This window comes from Acomys minous (assembly GCF_964271855.1).
Source record: "Acomys minous genome assembly, chromosome: 13".
Lineage (NCBI taxonomy): Eukaryota > Metazoa > Chordata > Mammalia > Rodentia > Muridae > Acomys > Acomys minous.
Genome location: NC_140495.1, coordinates 26,714,034 through 26,734,204, shown reverse-complemented (window position 1 = coordinate 26,734,204; position 20,171 = coordinate 26,714,034). Strand labels below are relative to the sequence as shown.

Sequence of the window (20,171 nt, the reverse complement as noted above, 5' to 3'; positions counted from 1 at the left end):
TGACTTTTGACCTCTGTATACATGTGTAGGTGACTGACTGCAGGTGTACAAACATGTATACACTTGTATATCACACATAATGAATATAAATAGTAAGTGCCAATTCCCCGTGGGCATGGGGCGGTCCAGTAAAGATGTGGTAACTGAGGTAAAGGCTACAGGGGGGACGCCCACAGTGCAGTGTGGAACGAGTTAGAGGTGAGGTAGAGAGACAGGTTGAACAGATGAGACCAGAAGAGGTAAACCATGTTTTAGGAAATCATTTTTGGGGTCTAGTACTAAGATCCAGAATTTCCACTTTTGTATTATCTGATTTGAAGGTATTTGACACCTGTTTTCCCTCTGGCGTGCTTTGGATCTGGGCTTGGTACTTCGCTGAGCAGCTAGAGGATGATGTTTCAGGAACTGAGGACCGTATGAACTGTGTCGAACCTGCTCAGCGGTTGTAGCTTGAACAATTAAACCTAGCTGGACCAACTCAAACTTTACTTAGAGGTTCTAAAATTTTAATTTTTTTATAGTTTTTGCCATAAAATATCTGAGTTTTTTTTTTTAACCAATATCATGACATAAATCCTTCAGTAATTTTAAACCAACAATCTTGAGTCTTCGTAGTGTTTATGTGCAGCAGCTGTGATGGAAAATCTTGAGACAAGAGTTTAAGCCAGGCGTGGTAGCGCACGCCTTTAATCCCAGCTCTTGGGAGGCAGAGGCAGGTGGAGCTCTGTGAGTTCGAGGACAGCCTGTCTACAGAGTGAGTCCAGGACAGCCAGGGCTACACAGAGAAACCTTGTCCTGGAAAAAACAACAAACAAACAAAAAACAAGAAAAAGTTTATTTCAGCTCATAGTTCCAGGTTATAGTACGTCACAGTGGCAGGAGCTTGAGGCATCTGGTCACAGAGAACACAAGGTCACATTACATCTTTAACCAGAACAGAGAATACAGGGTCACACTGCATCCTTAGTCAGAACAGAGAACAGAGTGCATGATGCTGGTCAGTACGTGTCCACTCTCACTCTAGCTTTGACTTGAGATAGGGTCTCTCTAAGTAACCCTAGCTGTCCTGGAACTCTTTTTTTTTTTTTTTTTTAATTTATTGTATATGAGTGCTTTTTCTGCAGGAGAGGGCATCAGATCACATTATAGATGGTTGTGAGCCACCATGTGGTTGCTGGGAATTGAACTCAGAACCTCTGGAAGAGCAGGCAGCGCTCTTAACCACTGAGCCATCTCTCCAGCCCTGTCCTGGAACTCTTATTAAAGACCAGGCTAGCCTAGAGATTGCAGAGACCCTTTAGAGGCCTCTCCCTCAAGTGCTTGAATTAAAGGTGTGTGTCACCATACCTGGCACGTTCTCTGCCAGGTCTGTAAACAGACCCAAATACAAGGAACAACAGAGCTCTCTTTAGGCTCAGTCTACCTACATCAACCAACATAGTCAAGACATTTCCTCCACAGATGATTCTAGATTGTGTCAAGTGGACAACTAAGACTCCCACACCAACTGTAACTTAGAGTATTTGGGTAAAGTTTTCAAATAACAATAAGTGTGCCTTGGATAAACCTCACTGTCTGTGAGACTACCATTTTTCTTTTCTTTTTCCTTTGAGACAGGGTTTCCCTGTGTATGCTTGGCTGTCGTGGAGCTCACTCTGTAGGCCAGGCTGGCCTTGAATTCACAGGGGTGGATGCCTCTGCCTCCAGCGTGCTGGGATTAGTGTGCCACCGTCACCCAGTGATACTGCCATTTTTCAAAGCTTCTTTTAAATTTTTAGCCACTAAATTTTTTTTTTTTGGTTTTTGAAACAGGGTTTCTCTGTGTAGTCTTGGCTGTCCTAGACTCACTTTGTAGACCAGGCTGAGTTCACAGCGATCCGCCTGCCTCTGCCTCCTCCCAAATGCTGGGATTAAAGGCGTGCACCACCACGCCCGGCTAGCCACTAAAATTTGAGATTACCAGGGCACAGTGGTGCAGGCCTGTAATCCCAGCACTCAGAGAGACAGAGGCAGGTGGATTGAGGCCACCCTCGTCTACAAAGCAAGTCTAGGACAGCCAATGATACACAGAGAAACCCTGTCTTATAAAAACAAAACAACAACCAAAAAAAATGAGATGGCTGAGGGATCAAAAGCACTTACTTCCTGGTGTTGCAGAGGAGTTGAGTTCAGTTCCCAGCACCCATCTGATGGCCCACAAATCTGAAATTCTAGTTCCTGGGAACCCCCACATACTCTTCTGGTCTCCAAGGATACATACCTGACACATAAGTGGTGCACATACGCGCATTCAAGCAAATGAGCACTCATCCACACACAAAAATATAAAAGTAGATCTTTAAAAATAAAATAGGGCTGGAGATGTAACTCAGACGGTTAAATACGTCCTTAGCATGACCAAGCACTGGGTTCAGTCAGCAGTCCCCCAAGAAAAGGGGGTCGGGGAGCAGGAGTGTAATCTTTTGTGGAGCCCTTGATTAGCCTGTCTGAGGCGACGATCCAGCATTCGTATACAGGGGTCGGAACGCTCTCCACATTCCTGGAAGTCACATCCCTCGGAGGCCGCAAGCATCAGGAAGGGAGAATGGCTTTATAAAAGCCATCTTAGCAAAACGAGGGCACAAACACAGCTAACAGGATGAGTCTTCTTCCTGTTGCTTTCCTGAGAATCTATTTAGCACTGGCGCTCCCAGCAGCCTAAGTCCTAGAAGCCTTTTGTATCGATGATCCCCACTACTGCCTCAGCTCTGGGTGTGTGTGCACACGCATGGGCATGCGCACCAGCCGCTTGTGGGTGCCTGTGCAGGCCAGAACACATTGGATCCCATAGAACCAGAGTTAGAGGTGGGCGTGAGGGGGAGCATCAGAAGCGCCTGATGGTCTCGCAGGAAGCTCTTTTAACCGCCCACTTCTGCCCCCTTCTCCCTTCCTCAGTTTTTACATTTAAAAATTGTTTTGTTGAGGCTTTCAGACCTGAGTGCCACATGTAAATCACTTCTACCCCTCCCGCTCCACCTTCTGCCTCCTGTGTCTTTTACGTTCCTTTTCAAATTCATGACCTCTTCTTTTTTTGTTGTTCTTTGGTTCATTTTGTTTTTTAAGAGAGAGTCTCTCTGTGTAGCCTTGACTGTCCTGGACTCACTTTGTAGACCAGGCTGGCCTTGAATTCACAGCGATCCGCCTGCCTCTGCCTCCCAAGTGCTGGGATTAAAGGCGTGCGCCACCACCGCCCAGGTCATGACTTCTTCTTTAATTATTTTTAACATATTATAAGTGTGTACATACATATAAATACAACCTGCTAAAACCACTTAGTGCTGCACATTATGTCTATACACACACACACACACACACACACACACACACACACATGTCCGTGTATGTACACTTAGGGCTCACCATATCGGATTGTATAGCCTATTAGGGGACACAGGCCAAGAGAATACAGATTTTCTCTCTCTACATCAGGCAATGGGGCCTTGTTTGATCTCCCCTATCCATGCTGGCATATAATAGTGTTCTCACGCAGATCTTCTTTATGTAGCCATATTGTTGTGGTGTCATGGGTGCAACTGCCCCATTGTGTACAGAAGACACACTGTCTAGCAACAGATGTCTTTGTCCTCTGGCTCCTTAAATCCTCCCAACCCCTCTTCTACAGTGTTCTCTGAGACTTACATGTAGGAGTTGTATTGTAGGTGTGCACCCCACAGTCACTTATTCTCTCTCTATTTTAACTAGCTTTCGGGGGGCGTAGTAAAAATTTTAAAGAATAGTCAGTTGGTTGAATTTAGTTCTTGAGCCGTACATATAGTGTGTTATCACTTCAGGTTGTACTAGTGTATTTAAATTAAAAGTATGCACGCTCTGCTTTTTTTTTGTTTGGTTGGTTGGTTGGGTTTTTTTCTTTTTCTTTTTTCTTTTTTTCTTTTTTCTTTTCTTTTTTTTTTTTTTGAGACAGGGTTTCTCTGTGTAGCCTTGGCTGTCCTGGACTCACTTTGTAGACCAGGCTGGCCTCGAACTCACCAAGATCCGTGTGCCTCTGCCTTCCAAGTGCTGGGATTAAAGATGTGCACCACCACCGCCTGGCCCTCTGCGTTTTGTTTTTAACTAAAAGTTTTCAGGGAGCACAGAGAAGAAAGGAGGAACTGTCCCCTAAATCCCGCTCACCGATAATTAAAACCTTTGGACTGTGTTCTAGAAATGGTCTTTGTAGGTGCATTTCTCTTGATTGGGATTACAGTGTATCTATTGATCTCTCTTTTTTCCTATGTTTGATACTGTAGGCAGCTGTAGCTGACTAAATGTTCTTCTGTTTTCAAGGTGAAAAGGGCAGTTGAAGAAAACAACTGCTGCTTTGGGACAATTGACACCTGGCTGTTATATAAGCTCACAAAAGGTAAAGGTGACCGAGGGACCAGAATTGCCTAAAATAGAGTGGACGTTCCATCCGCCACAGGTGTTCGAGACAGGGTTTCTCTCTGTACCCTTGGCTGTCCTGGAACTCACTCTGTAGAGCAGGCTCATATTCAGAGACCCTCCTGCTTCTGCCTCCCAAGTGCTGGGATTAAAGGCGTGTGCCACCATCATCCAGCCCACAGTTTTTCTTAACATATTCCAAACATTCTGCTGTTTGGCACACTAGTAACTACATGTTGCGCTAAAGCCAGATATATTGTCATTTATTTAGAAGAGGGAGATTGGTTTAAAAGTCTTGATGAACTGGGTGGGATCCGATGCCCTCTTCTGGCGTGCAGGTGCACATGCAGGCAGGGTACTCATGCACTAAGTAAATAAATGTAAACACAACAAACACTGGAGGAGCTAGCCAGATGGCAACACAGACACAGGACAAGATGAAGCCACATGACCCCCTCAAAGGTCATAACTTCTCTTACATTTTTGGTCATGAGCCTAGCCTTTAACGGCTGAGCCATCTCTCCAGCCCAGGTCATAAGGTCTCAATGACCAAGCCTCATTAAAGCCAGTGAAGCAGGTAAAATGGGAGGTGACGATTTCACATTGATTGGTTTAAAAAGTGATGGTGACATGAAAGAGGATACCAACAAGCAAATTGATGAAATTCAAAGCCCAGAAAGGAAGGTCAATATTTTAAAAGAAAACATCAACCATCTGGATGACCACATGGAGGGAAAATCCAGCAAGAAAATTGATATTCTGAAAAACAACAAATAGAAATGTTGGAAATGAAAAACTCAGGGAATCAAAAAATAAAAAAAAATTAAAAAAACAGTGGAAAGTTTCACCAAGATAGTTGACCAGCAAAAAGGATAAATAAAAGGAACAGAGGATAGTATTCATGAAATACTACATCCAGAAACCAAAAGGGGGGAAGGGATGAACAAATATGACTACAGCATCCAAAAAATCTAGGATGTTATCAGGAGTCCAAAGCTTAAGCATCCATGGAATAGAAGAAATGAATAAACACTAAAAAGCACGATCTAGTCAATTAAATTATAGCAGAGAATTTCCAAATCAAGAGAAGAAATGGGGGCCTAGAGAGATGGCTCAGAGGTTAAGAGCACTGGTTGCTCTTCCAGAGGTCCTGAGTTCAATTCCCAGCAGCCACATGGTGGCTCACAACCATCTATAATGAGATCTGGTGCCCTCTTCTGGTGAGCAGGCACACATGCAGGCAGAGCACTGTATATATAGTAAATAAATAAATCCTTTTAAAAAAGAGAGAAGAGGTGGATGTCCAATAGAAGGGGCATTTAGAATCCCAAATAGTTAGTACCACAGAAGAAACTTTTCGTGGTAGAGTCAAAATCCCAAAACACAAAGCAAAGAACACCAAACGCTGTAAGGAGGAGGAGATGCCAACTCACTTAGAAAAGCAGCCGCATCCGAGCTACATCCGATCCCCCGGCGACAGCCAGCTCAGAATGATGTTCTCAAGCCCTGAAAGTAAATGACTGCGGGCCAAGCCCAGCAGAGCTGGGGAACAAGGGCCAGTCAAGCCAGCGATGCAGAAGATGCATCAAGGAATACTATACACAGAAGAGGAAGAGCGTCTCAATCGTAAGACCACAGGAAAGAATAAATTTGATGAGAGGAATTGGTCCACAGAGAACAGGGAAGGAACCCACCATGTCCAGCAAGGCCTTAATACCAAAGAACAAAGGTGCCACCAACTAGAAAAGTGACCAGGAACATCGTAGTCATCCGGGCCTGTGGAAGTCAAAGGAAGAGCTGCTGGAGTCTGTTCTCTCCTTCCACCACGTGGGACCGGGGGATGGGGCTCAGGTTGTGAGGCGTGGTGGCAGGCGCCTTTGTGGATCCTTCTCACCAGCCCGCAAAGGCGTTCTTCGCAGAAAGCAGTCCTGGAATTGGTGCGACATTCCTCTAGTCCCTGCACCTCTGAAGCAGTAGCAGGTGGATCTATCTCTGTGTGTTCAAGACCAGTCTGGTCGACACGGCAAGGTCCAGCCCAGCCAGAGCTACACAGTAAGACTCTGTCTCAAAACAGAAAAAGAACACAGAATAGCTGAGTGTGGTGGCACACGCCTTCCAGCCCATCACTCAGGAGGCAGGGGCAGGTGGATTTCTGTGAATTCGGGGCCAGCCTGGTTCACATAGCAAGTACCAGGACTGCATAGAGAGACCATGTCACAAACAACAGAACAGATTATTTGGGCTTGGAGAGATGGCCCAGTGGTTAGGAGCACTTGCTACTGCTCTTCCACAGGACCTGAGTTTGGTTCTCAGTACTGTCTGTCACTCTAGCTCCAGAGATCACACACACACTTCTGGCCTTCGTGGGCACCTGCACACGTGCACATACACTGATGAAGAAATAATAAAACTTAAAAAAAAATGGCTCTTAATATAAAACATGAAACAAAAATGCTTAGAATATAACATGGGCAAAATATATGAGGATATTATTGGCAAGGAGTTTCTGGAAAGCACCCTGTTAGCACCAGAGTAATTCCAATAATCGGTTAATAGGGTTGCTTGAGATTAAAAGCTTGTGCACAGCAAAGGAAACAGTCATTTAAGTGAAGAAACAGCCTACAGAGTGGGGAAAATAATCATGTTTTGTCATGTACACGTCAGACAAGAGGTTAATATCTGATTGTCTACAGCAGAATGTAAAAGTTAGACACAAAGCTCCTCAAATTTCCTTAAGAAGGAACAGAAATGAGTAATAATTCCTCTTGAAAGTTTCCATAATTTAGTCCTGAGAGGAATACAAATTTAAACTGTTTTGAATTCTTTCTCACCCAGACCAGAATGGCTATCATCAAGAAAATAAAATGGGGCTGGAGAGATGCCTCAGAGGTTAAGAGCACTAACTGCTCTTCCAGAGGTCCTGAGTTCAATTCCCAGCAACCACATGGTGACTCACAACCATCTATAAAGTGATCTGATGCCCTCTTCTGGCCTGCAGGTGTACATGCAGACAGCACTGTATACTGTATATGTATTAAGTAAACAAATTTAAAAAACAAAAAACAGAAACACCGAACATGGTAGCACATGGCTTTAATCCCAACACTTTGGAAGGCAGAGGCAGGGGGATCTCTGTGAGTTCCAGGCTAGCCTGGTCTACAAAGAGAGTTCCAGGACAGCAAGGCTACACAGACATTGTCTTGAGAAGCAAACAAACAAACAAAAAAGAGGATAAATAAAACCAAGTGTGGTGGCTCGGGTTTTTAATCCCTGCATTTGGGAGGTCTATGAGTTTGAGGCCAGCCTGGTCTACTTAGGAAGCTCCAGGACACCCAGGACAACACAGAGTGACTCTCTAAAAATCAAACAAACAAAAAGAGGGCAAATGTTAGCAAATGCGAGCGAGGATGTAGGGAGAGGAGCCTCACTGTTGTGGCTGGGAATGTGAGCTTGTGCAGCCGTGATAGGAATCAGCACAGAGACCTCTTGACAAGTAAAAAAAAGATAATTACCACGTGACCTGGCTGTCCCACTCAGGCATGTCACTGAAAGACTCTTAGGTAATGCCACAGAGGTACCTCCATACCCACGTTCACTGCTGTACTATTTCATACAGCCCAGGAAAGAACCCGGCCAAGAAGTTCACCAGAACCTGAACCAGTGCAAGAAAAATGTAGCACATACACAAGATGCAGTTTTAAAAAGGAGTCACCTGAGTGTGGTGGTGCACGCCTGTAATCCCAGCACTGGGGACGTAGAGGCAGGCGGATCTCTGTGAGTTTGAGGCCAGCCTTGTCTACAAAGAGTTCCAGGACAACCAAGGCTATTACGCAGAGAAACCCTGTCTCAAAAAACTAGAAAAAAAGGAGCCTCGAGACTTTCAGGAAAAATGGATGGAACTGAAAATCATGTTAAGTGAGAAAACCTAGGCTTAGAAGAAAGGATGACACATTATCTCTCAAATATGGAACCTATATTTGAGAGTGACAGAGCTACTGTCTGAGTGTCTGGGTCTGCTCATTAAACCAGAGAGTCATGAGAGGAGGAAGGGATTGTAAGGGATGGGAACACAGAGGGTGGGATACATGTGACATCAAATGAAAAGGCCAGGCCGACTCGGGGCAGGAAGGGAAAAGTTAGGATGGGTGTGGGGCATAGGAGGAGGGTCACATTAGAACAGAGTATAATAACATGAAAATGCCATAATGAAACGCATTGCTTTGTGTGCTAAGTTTAAAAAAAAAAAATTTTTTTTTTAAGGGACTGGAGAGCTGACTCAGCTGCTGATTGCCAGAGACCCACGTGTTGGCTTCACCGCCATTTCTAACTGCAGGTCTAGGGGTCTCCGTGCCCTCTTCTCACCCCCAAGGGCACCAGGCACAAACGTGTTTCACAGACATAGGAAACACATAGGTGAAACACTAATGCACATAAAGTAAATAAATCTAACTTAAAAAATTTTTTAAAATAAAGTAGTGATAGTACTTGGATATACTCGGGGGGTGGGGGGTGGGGAGTGCCACGTAGCATCTGTGCACCTCTCCCTTAAAACTCAGGACCCTGATGCTCTATCTGTAAAATTACTTTGGTAATGTTTAGGAGCTGGTAAGATAGTTTAGCTGGTAGCGCGCACAGTAGCTACACAAAGAAACCCTGTCTCCAAAAACGGGGGCGGGGAGGGAGGGTGTGGAGGAATGGCATGGTCCCTAGAGCCCACGTGGTGGAGTGAGCTGACTCCCAAAAGTTGACCTCTGACCTCCATGTATGGGCATTGGTGAGGAAAGCAAAGGCCTAGTGGGAAGGTTTAGCCAATAAAGGCATCTACTGCAAAGCCTGAGGACCAGACATGATCCCTGTGACCCGCATGGTGAAGAGAGAACAGACTCACAGGGTTTCTCTGTGTAGCCTTGGCTGTCCTGGACTCGCTTGTAGACCAGGGTGGCCTCGAACTCACAGTGATCCGCCTGCCTCTGCCTCCCGAGTGCTGGGATTAAAGGCGTGCGCTGCCGCCACCACCACACCTGGCTAAGAACAGACTCTTGAGATTGTCATCATATCTGCACGTGTGTGCTGTAGTACATATGCATACATACATAATTGTAATTTTGAAAAATCTAAATAAAGTCCCAATCAGAATAAAACACTATAAAGGAGAAACCCTGTCTTAAAAAACAAAACAAAACAAAAACAATAAAAACACTATAAAGGTTCATAAAGATTAGGTGGGTATTTTCCTGGAAATTTGAATGTTGCAAGCATCCATTTTAGGATGAATTTGAAGATAGACAAAGGTCTAGATTGTAAACCAAGATTAGACGATGTATATTTCCTGATAATAAATGTGTTACTTCTAATGTAAATTTAGGTTCTTCATTTGCCACGGATTATTCAAATGCCAGTACAACTGGATTTTTTAATCCATTTAGGGTAAGGACTTCTATGTTCTTTTTTGATTTACCAGTCTATAAAGTAGGCTAGATTCTTCTTTAATTGACTGTAGTTGACAACTCTTGTATATGTTGTTGCATTCAGTATGATGTTTTGAAATGTGGGTAGGGGTCTGGAGAGATGACTCAGACGTTAAGAGCACTGGCTGTTTTTCCAAAGGTCCTGAGTTCAATTCCTGGCAACCACATGGTGGCTCGTAACCATCTATAATGAGACCTGGTGCCTTCCTCTGGCCTGCTGGCTCACATGCAGGCAGGATACTGTATAAATAATAAATCTTTAACAAGTTATAAAAATGTTTGAAAAAAGAATTTCATTTAAAACAAGGCAGTGGTAGCACACTCCTTTAATCCCAGCACTTGGGAAGCAGGGGCAAGCAGATCTTTGTGAGTTCGAGGCCAGCCTGGTCTACAAAGCAAGTCCAGGGCAGCCAGGACTACAAGAGAAACCCTGTCTTGAAAAATAAACCAACCAACCAAACAAACAAACAGAATTTCATTTTTATAAAAAAAGGAAGAAATGTGGGTAGGGGGTGAAGCATTCAAGCTTTCATATCCTGATGCCGTATTTTCATGTTCAGATGCGATGGAGCAAGCTCCTGGCCACCATACTTTCCTTACCTCTCTCTATTATGCCGCCTGTGAAGGATACAAGGTAAATTCGAGCACCAGAAATAGACTGACACAATTGCCTTTGGGTTCCTTTTGCTTTGCTGGGGAAATTTTTTTTCTTACGTGCTTGACACGCCTGTGCTGTGTTAAAAGCAGCTTGCTGGATTTTTATAGAATGAGTATGGCCAGAGCTCCAATTAACTCTCTCACCAATCTCTTTTGAAGCCATAATTTCGGATCAGTGGATGAAGAGATATTTGGTGTGCCTGTACCAGTTGTTGCCTTGGTAAGTAGAAGACATGGGAGTAAAGACTAAATAAATATGTTTGGTTAGCTGGGACTAGCGTTGAAGAGAAACAAAAGGTCCTTAGGAAAATTAGGCTCATGTCTGAGCCAGGTATGGTGGCTCCTGTCCACAGAGGCAGAGGCAGAAGCAGGCAGATCATTGTGAGTTCAAGGCCAGTCTGGTCTCCTTTAGCAAATGCCATAGTTTCCAGCCAGGGCTAGACAGTGAGACCCTACTGTTCTCAGGGTTAGTGTATGAGCATCTGCCACCACGCACAAGGCCCGGGATTCAGCATCAGCGCTGAAGAAGAAACCAGTTCCCATTATATCCAGTGTGTCTTTTGTTTTTCTTTTAAGTTGAAAGAGTAACGTATATAAGGAAAGGCATCCCTTGTATTCTCGGCAGGGCGCCACTGGCCAATCCTCTACTGTGGAAATACGCTGTAACCATTTTCAACTATGTCTGTGTTGCTCTTAGATACCGTGTCCTGGGCAATAATATACTTCTGTAGATGCTGTGATTTTAGAAGCAATAAAGGGGCCACTGCTTAGCTTAGATTTCATCAGAACAGCCAAAATCAGTAAATAAGCAGTTGACACCAGAGGAGAAAGTTGTGTCTGGATGTTATAAAAACCCTTACCTTGCAACTGCCAGCGTAGATGCTGGTGTAAAAATGGAATAATTTCTGGGGTTTGTTAACTTTTAGACTTATTTATGCTTACTGTATATGTTTAGACATGTTTTAGTGTATATGCTTAGATATCTTTGCCTGCTTGTATATCTATGCACCACATGAGAGCAGTGCCTGCAGAACCCAGAAGAGAGCATTTGATCTTCTAGGACTAGAGTTACAGATGGGGATGAGCTGCTGTGTGGGTGCTGGGAATCGAACCTGGGCCCTTGGCAGGAACAGCAAGTGCTTGGACCTCTGAGCTACCTGTGCAGCTCCTGGTTTTTTATTTTAGGTCCTTTTACTATTAGATTCTTGCTCTCTGGTCAGAGGAGAGGGTTCGAAGATGACATGCTGGGAAACGTCAGGTGATGCCTTGTTCCTTCAGTGGCTTAAACGTGGGGTGGAGGCCACCTTTCGTGCGTGGGCTTCTCTGCAGTAGCTGGGGAGTCAGGAAGGGAGGGGGAGAAGTCAATTTATTTTCTTATAAATTACAGGGTCTTATTATGTAGCCTAGGCTACCCGTAAATCTCTACGTAGGCCAGGCTGTCCCCAGCCTCAAAACAATCCTTAGTCTCCAACGTGCTGGGAATGCATACGTGTGCTCCCATGCCCAGGTGGTTTTATTTTTATGATTTTTGGAAACACAGGTAATCTTGTTATTAGCCCAGGCTTGCCTCTGACTTAAAAATCCTCCTGTCAGACTCTCCAGGCTTGCCTCTGACTTAAAAATCCTCCTGTCAGACTCTCCAGGCTTGTGTGTTCAGCTATGCTTGGCCTCAAAAGGGTTTCCTATATGAGGTTTATCTTTTGTTTTTATTTTTTTTTTAACATGTATCACTTTGCGTGCATGTGTGTGTGTGTGTGTATACATGCCATGACATGCATGTGGCGGTCAGAGTCAACTTCCAGGAGTTGGTTCTCTCTTTCTACCAAGGAGCAAACTCGGGGTGTCAGGTTTACCAGCAAATGCATTTCTCTGCTGAGCCGTCTTGACAGCCCTATTTTTATTTTTTAATTCTTTATTTAATATGGTGTTAGTGACCATGACCGTGTGCAGATAAGGCAAGGACTCTGCAGTGATTTGTGTTTACTGTAACAGTCTTAGCTATTTAGAAGGCTGGTCCTAGCTACTAGGCTACCTTGGTAAACATGGCAACCTGTCTTCAAAAAGAGTAAACAGAGTTAAGAGTATAACATAGTGTTGAATACTTTTCAGCACATAGGAGGTGTTAGGGTCAATTTCCAGCACTGCAATAAGTTAAATAAGCAGCTTTATTTATTATACCTCTGCCAGTCTTAGTAAAAGAAATTTGTGAGATCAATTATCTTGAGAGATGAACAAACCGTGTAAGGTAAAAATTAAAAGGCACAGTTTTTTTTTCTGTCGAGCAGTTTTTCTACTGACATTTCTAAAACCACTCACATGCATAAAAGTCATGAACTAGATTGTCCCCAGAAGCCCTTAGGTCAGTCAGTTGCCCACAGTGCTGGCCCAGAGAGACCTTTGCCACTGTTGCCTTTGGGGGGTTTATTTTGAATTTAAGGTAATGGGGAAAGAGAAAAAAATAGCAAGAGAAATATGTAATCATGAGAATCTTGTGAGTGGGGACTGGCTCTAACGAGGCAGGCGCTGGTAGAGTGCGCACCTGACGCTTGAATGCCTTGGCAGGTTGGTGACCAGCAGTCGGCCATGTTTGGTGAATGCTGCTTCCAGAGGGGAGATGTGAAACTAACTATGGGGACCGGGACGTTTTTGGACATCAATACAGGAAACAGCCTGCAGCATGCTAATGGAGGTAAAGAACCAGGGTGTGTCATTTGTTTATTTGTTCTCATGTATGTTAGTGTGTGGACTGCATGTCTGTGTGAGGAGTTATAGATCGTTGTGAGCTGCCGCATGGGTGCTCTGGAAAAGCAGCCAATGCCATCTCTTTAGCCCAGCCCAGTGTGTCTTGTTAATAAGATAAAATTACACTGCTCTTTGTTTGTAATGTGTATCACATACCAATTCCCCATTTTATGTTAAAGATATCCTTTGAAGTATTATTGTTGTTGTTATTGTTGTTGTTGTTGTTGTTGTTATTATTATTATTATTATTAGCAATTAATTCCCATTGCCTTTGTTTTATTTTTATTTTTTGAGACAGGGTTTCTCTGTGTAGCCTTGGCTGTTCTGGGCTCACTTTGAAGACCAGGCTGACCTCAAACTCACATCGATCTGCCTGCCTCTGCCTCCACAAGTGCTGGGATTACAGATGCAGGCCACTAGTACCTGGCTCCCATTGCTTTTAGATTAATTAAAATAATTAAATTGGCAGCATTAAAAATAAAGATGCTAGGCTGGAGAGATGGCTCAGAGGTTAGGAGCACTGACTGCTCTTTCACAGGTCCTGAGTTCAATTCCTAGCAACCATATGGTCGCTCACAACCACCTATAATGAGATCTGGTGTCCTCTTCTGACCTGTAGGCAGAATACTGCATACATAATACATAAATAAATCTTTAAAAAAAAAAAGATGGTGCCAGTTATTGGTGGTACACACTTTAATCTCAGCACTCAGGAGGCACAGGGGGCCTGATCTCTAAGTTCGAGGCCAGCTTGGTATATAGAGTGAGTTCCAGGACATCCAGGGCTACACAGAAAAATGTCTCATAAAACAAGAAAACCCAAAGATGTTAATAGAAAAAAAATCAGATGGATTAGTCTATTTTGGTCATCTTTCCAAATATTTATTTGTATTATATGTTATATTTGTTTAAAATTTAGTATTAGAGTCTAAATCTCTTTTTGCCCTATATTCATTTATTTATTTTTGTGTGCTACTGCTAGGGCCTTACTTGCTAGCCAAGTCTTGTACGCCTTGGGCTGCAATTTTAATTTCTCTTTTCTGTGCATTAGAAACTAGTTGGTGGTAATTGCCAACTAGTGATCAATACATGTTTAGGGCCTTCTTAGTTTTATGAGACCACATCTCATGTAGCCCAGCCTGGCCTTGAACTCGCCATGTAGACAAAGATGACCTGGGACTACCTACACTTCCCCAGTGCCAGGTTCTAGGCTTTGCAGCCATGCCTGGTCTATGTGGTGCTGGCAGTGGCACACAGGGCTTCCTTTGGGCAGGCACTCTTCTAACCAAGCTACGTCCCAGCATTTTCCCTCCTTTTCTTCTGTGTAGCCCTGGCTGTCCTGGAACTCTGTAGACCAGGCTGGCCTCGAGATCCGCCTGCCTCTGCCTCTGCCTCTGCCTCCCGAGTGGGTTTAAGGTGGGTACCACCACTGCTCAGCACCTCCAGCATTTTCAAAGATGAGACTTTAAAAGCTATTCTCCCTGCCTTCGCTCTGCAGCCTGATCCCTTTCCCCAGCTGGCAGGAGCACAGCTGATGGCTGTGTCCCATTGTCCTGGTGTAGGACTTTGCTTGGAGCCTACATAGAAGCACAACTCTGTAGTTTGTGCTCTGGCTAAGTGAGCGCTAGTAACCTTTAGTTTGCAATTAAAACACTTATTGCCATGTGTCTAGAGACATGGATGTAGCTGTGGCTATTAAAACCTAATAGTTGGGCTGAGCGTGGTGGCGCACGCCTTTGATCCCAGCACTCGGAAGGCAGAGGCAGGTGGAGCTCTGTGAGTTCGAGGATAGCCTGGTCTAAAAACGTGAGTCTAGGACAACCGGGGCTTGAGAAACCCTGTATCAAACAAGCAAATGCACAATAGTTTGGGGCTGGTGATATAGCTCAGTGGTGGGGTGTCTACCTAGCATGCACGAGGCCCTCGGTTCAATTTCTGGCTCCCCAAACCAAGACCAGCCTTCCAACAACAGAACAAACAAGAACAAAAGCAGAAACCCACCCTTTATATTTATTTCCTATACCATATGCCAGAACCTGTGCTTGAGTCACTTGTACGAGTTAACTGTTTGTGCATACAAATGCTCTCTAGGGGACCCCTCTCTTCCCTTGTGGAAACGAAGGCTGAAAGTCTAGAAACCTGGTGTGGGCTGAGGTTTGAACTCGGCCAGGCTCCATGCTTAAGCACTCTGCCGTTGTTTATATCCTTAAGCCATTATGTTGTGGTCGCTGCTGCAATGAGTTGTGTATTTCCTATATGATTTATATTGTTCATTTGTGTGTTTGCTTCCTAAGGCTTTTATCCACTCATTGGATGGAAGATTGGACAAGAAGTTGTATATTTAGCTGAAGGCAATGCAGGAGACACGGGTACCGCTATAATATGGGCTCAAAAATTAGGTATGTCACCTTCCAACCAAATCCACAGGCCAGGCTGGAATTCAAGTTTGTCACATGGTTTTAGATCAGTAGGCAAAGAGTGGGCCATTCAGATGAGACATTAAAATAACATAGCCAGGCACTGAGGTGCACACCTGTAATCCCAGCACTCAGGAGGCAGAGGCAGGTGGATCTCAGTGAGTCCAAGGCCAGCCTTGTTTACAAAGCAAGTCCAGGACAGCTAAAGCTACACAGAGAACCCCTGTCTCAAAAACCTAAACAAACAAACAAATAAACATGTTCTAGGAGAAAATATAGACTATTCCTCTAAAAAAATATTGGGTTGGTAAAGGTAAGGTCAGGAATCTCAAAGAAAAAGAAGATGATGCTCCAACATTACAGAGAGTTTTGGGAGACTGCTCAGGTAGTAAACTGTCTCTGTCATCTTCTCATTTGGGAAGCTGCTAACCTGCACTCCCTGTATACTCAGGTAATTGATTTTATTCCTTCTCAAGTCTCTGATGGGGTTGAAGACCAGATGGTTTGGTTTTACAATTAAGCTTAGTTGTTTAGGGGTCAAGATATTTTTAGGTCTAGATAGATATTTTAAGTTGATAATGATGAGATATGATAGATATTGATTTACAGTCAGAATTTTAGATGCACCAAGATAGGAAAAACATTTTCTTCAAGGCTGCCAAATACAAACAGCCAAAACACTAAGAATGTAACATTTATATAATTCCTGATTGCTTCATGGTTCTTCTTGTTGTAGGTAGTTTATTATATATATGTCTAATAATATAAATGTATATGTAAAAATTTTTACAAATATTTAATAAAACAAAAAAAACAAGAAAGACACGAACAAACATCAGTAGAAATAGATGGGTTGGTAGGTAAAGGTGCTTGCAGCCAAGTCTGACGGTCATGAGTTCAGTCCCTGGGACCCACATGGTAGAAAGAGAATTGGCTTTCACTGGTTATCATCTGACTTCCATGCATGGTCACCCATGCACATATGTCTCCCCCACCCCCATTATATAAATCAGTGACTTTTAAGAATTTTGCTTTTGCCAGGCGTGGTGGCTGGCACACGCCTTTAATCCCAGCACTTGGGAGGCAGAGGCTGGCAGATTGCTGTGAATTCACAAAGCAAGTCCAGGACAGTCAAGATAACATAGAGAAACTCTGTCTCGAAAAAAAGCAACAACAACAACAACAAAAAAAGAATTTTGCTTTTCATTGATGAATAATAGTCCACTCTATGAACGAGCCATCATTTATCTGTTCATCAGTTGGTGAGCATTTTGGCCGGCTACGTCTTTAAGAATTTTTATTATGTTTGTATTTACTCTGTGTGTGTGTGTGTGTGTGTGTGTGTGTGTGTGTTCCATGGTATGAGTGGAGGTCCCCTGTAGGAGTCAGTTCTTTTTTTGTCATTTGTCTGTCTGCCTTACTATGTAGCTTTGACTGGACTGGAATGCCCGATGTAGACCAGGCTGGCCCTGAGTTCACAGAGCTCTGCCTGCCTTACTCACCTCTGGGATCAGAGGCATTCACACTACACTTAGCTATGTTGTTGTTGTTTTTTTAATCACATTTTATTTATTTTGTATGTATATATATGGGGAAAGGTGGAAGTCAGAGTACAATCCAAGGGAGTTGGGCTCGATCACACCCTCTGTCTGTCTGTCTGTCTGTTTGTCTGTCTCCACCACACGGATCCTGGGGATCAATCTCAGGTTGTTAGGTTCAGCAGCAGGTCATTTTTGCCTACTGACACATCCACCAGCCCTGGGGAGTTAGATCTCGCTAGCACCATAAAGGTCCTGAGGATTGAACTTAAATCATCAAGCTGATTTTGACCCACTGAGCCATCGTGCCAGGCTCTGCGTTTGTCCGTTATGAATAACAAATAACCCGTATATTATAAGCCATATTTCATGCACAAAATGTGAAATATATACCTGTCTTAAGTCTGATTTCTCTTTCTTTTTGTTTTTTCGAGATAGGATTTCTCTGTGTAACCCTGGCTATCCTGGACTTGCATTGTAGACTAGGCTGGCCTCGAACTCACACAGATCCACCAGCCTCTGCCTCCCTGAGTGCTGGCATTAAAGCACCATGCTCAGCTTAAGTCTGCTTCCTATTGCTGTAATAAAACACTGTGGGGAGGAAAGGGTTTATTTGGCTTGCATATCCAAGGTCCCAGTTGACCGAGGGAAGCCAAGGCAGGCACTGAAGCAGAGACCATGGAGGAGTGCTGCTTACCAGCTTGCTCCCTGCCATTTACTCAGCCTGAGTTCTTACACAGCTCAGGACAACCTGCCGATGGGTGGCACCACCTGCAGTGAGTGAGCTGTACCTTAGTCTAGAAAAATGCTCTACAGATTTGTCTGTAGGTAATCTGATAGAGGTATTTTCTCAATAAGGTTCTTCTTCCCAGATAACTCTAACTTGTATAAACAAAACACCACCCAGGACAATGCCAGACTGTTTACAGTGGTAGTGATTATCATTCAGGAAGGCATGGTGTGAGCTGTGACTTTCTGCTTTATTGATTCGAATTAAGCTGATTTATTTAAACCAAAAAATAGTTACGTTGGCAGAAAACCCAGTCTCATGGGAAGATGCCAAGAGTGTTTCCCCTTCCCTGGGCCAAACTCTGGGTCTTGCACATGTTATGTACTGACATTACCACTGAACCACATTCCTGCCCCCTCCCCCCTCTGCACCGCACCATGAGTCATAAGCATGCCGTTAGATGAGGGTTGATTGAGTCCGATAAAAGATAAAAGAAAAAAGGGCAGACTGACTGCCGTCAAAGCAGAGTGTCATGTTAGAATGGGAAGAGACTGTGGCAGCCCAGAGAGCAGGGGCCTTAAGCGTTTTATAGGGCAGAAAAAGGAACCTTTGTGATGGAAAATTACATCGGCAAATCTAATCTCAGGGCCAAGGCCAAAAAAAAGATTGTTTTTTTCTGATGTTCTTATCATATGTTGACCTTTATGTCCAGAGTATCCCAGCTCCTAACTCCCTGCAGATGGTCTCATTGTGGTGGTGGCGTTCTTTGTCAGGCACTGGGCTCCTCAGCTCCCCAGGCTCTTTGTTTTCTACATTAACCTTTACAGTTACTTACCAGGAAAAAAACACCTATCTGAGAGCTCTGTATCACCAAGCCTCCCTTCTAACGTGCACTTCCTCTAGCATCCTCTAGCAGCCAAGGGGCCGGTGAGGTGGCACTTACTGCCAAGCTAGGTGACTTGAGTTGGATACCCCAAACCTAATGATGGAAGGAGAGAAGTGAATCTTACACAGTGTCCTCCCCAACCCCCCAGCCCCCACCCCTCCCCCCACTCCCACCGGCACCATAGCCATACTCACCCCCCCCACACACACAGAGGCACCATAGCCATACTCACCCCCCCCACACACACAGAGGCACCATAGCCATACTCACCCCCCCCACTCACACACACACACACACACACACACACACCATAGCCATACTCACCCCCCCACTCTCACACACACACACACACACACACACACACACACACACAGGCACCATAGCCATACTCACCCCCCCCACACACACAGAGGCACCATAGCCATACTCACCCCCCCCACTCACACACACACACACACACACACACACACCATAGCCATACTCACCCCCCCACTCTCACACACACACACACACACACACACACACACACACAGGCACCATAGCCATACTCACCCCCCCACTCTCACACACACACACACACACACACACACACACACACACACACAGGCACCATAGCCATACTCACCCCCCCACTCTCACACACACACACACACACACACACAGGCACCATAGCCATACTCACCCCCCCCACTCACACACACACACACACACACACACACACCATAGCCATACTCACCCCCCCACTCTCACACACACACACACACACACACACACACACACACACACCATAGCCATACTCACCCCCCCACTCTCACACACACACACACACACACCATAGCCATACTCACCCCCCCACTCTCACACACACACACACACACACCATAGCCATACTCACCCCCCCACTCTCACACACACACACACACACACACACACACACACACACACCATAGCCATACTCACCCCCCCACTCTCACACACACACACACACACACCATAGCCATACTCACCCCCCCACTCTCACACACACACACACACACACCATAGCCATACTCACCCCCCCACTCTCACACACACACACACACACACACACACACACACACACACACACAGGCACCATAGCCATACTCACCCCCCCACTCTCACACACACACACACACACACACAGGCACCATAGCCATACTCACCCCCCCACTCTCACACACACACACACACACACACACACACACACACACACACACACAGGCACCATAGCCATACTCACCCCCCCACTCTCACACACACACACACACACACACACAGGCACCATAGCCATAC

General features: G+C 44.7%; 1 protein-coding gene across 1 annotated transcript in view; it reads left to right on the top strand.

The window, feature by feature from the left end:
* GK5 (glycerol kinase 5) overlaps nucleotides 1–20,171 on the top strand; it is a 73,934-nt gene that overhangs the window by 27,810 nt on the left and 25,953 nt on the right. The window contains exons 6-11 of the mRNA XM_084751757.1: nucleotides 4,324–4,399; nucleotides 9,785–9,846; nucleotides 10,448–10,521; nucleotides 10,704–10,764; nucleotides 13,107–13,233; nucleotides 15,581–15,685. Of these exons, the coding sequence (XP_084607883.1) occupies nucleotides 4,324–4,399; nucleotides 9,785–9,846; nucleotides 10,448–10,521; nucleotides 10,704–10,764; nucleotides 13,107–13,233; nucleotides 15,581–15,685 (505 nt within the window). The remainder of the gene's footprint in view (nucleotides 1–4,323; nucleotides 4,400–9,784; nucleotides 9,847–10,447; nucleotides 10,522–10,703; nucleotides 10,765–13,106; nucleotides 13,234–15,580; nucleotides 15,686–20,171) is intronic.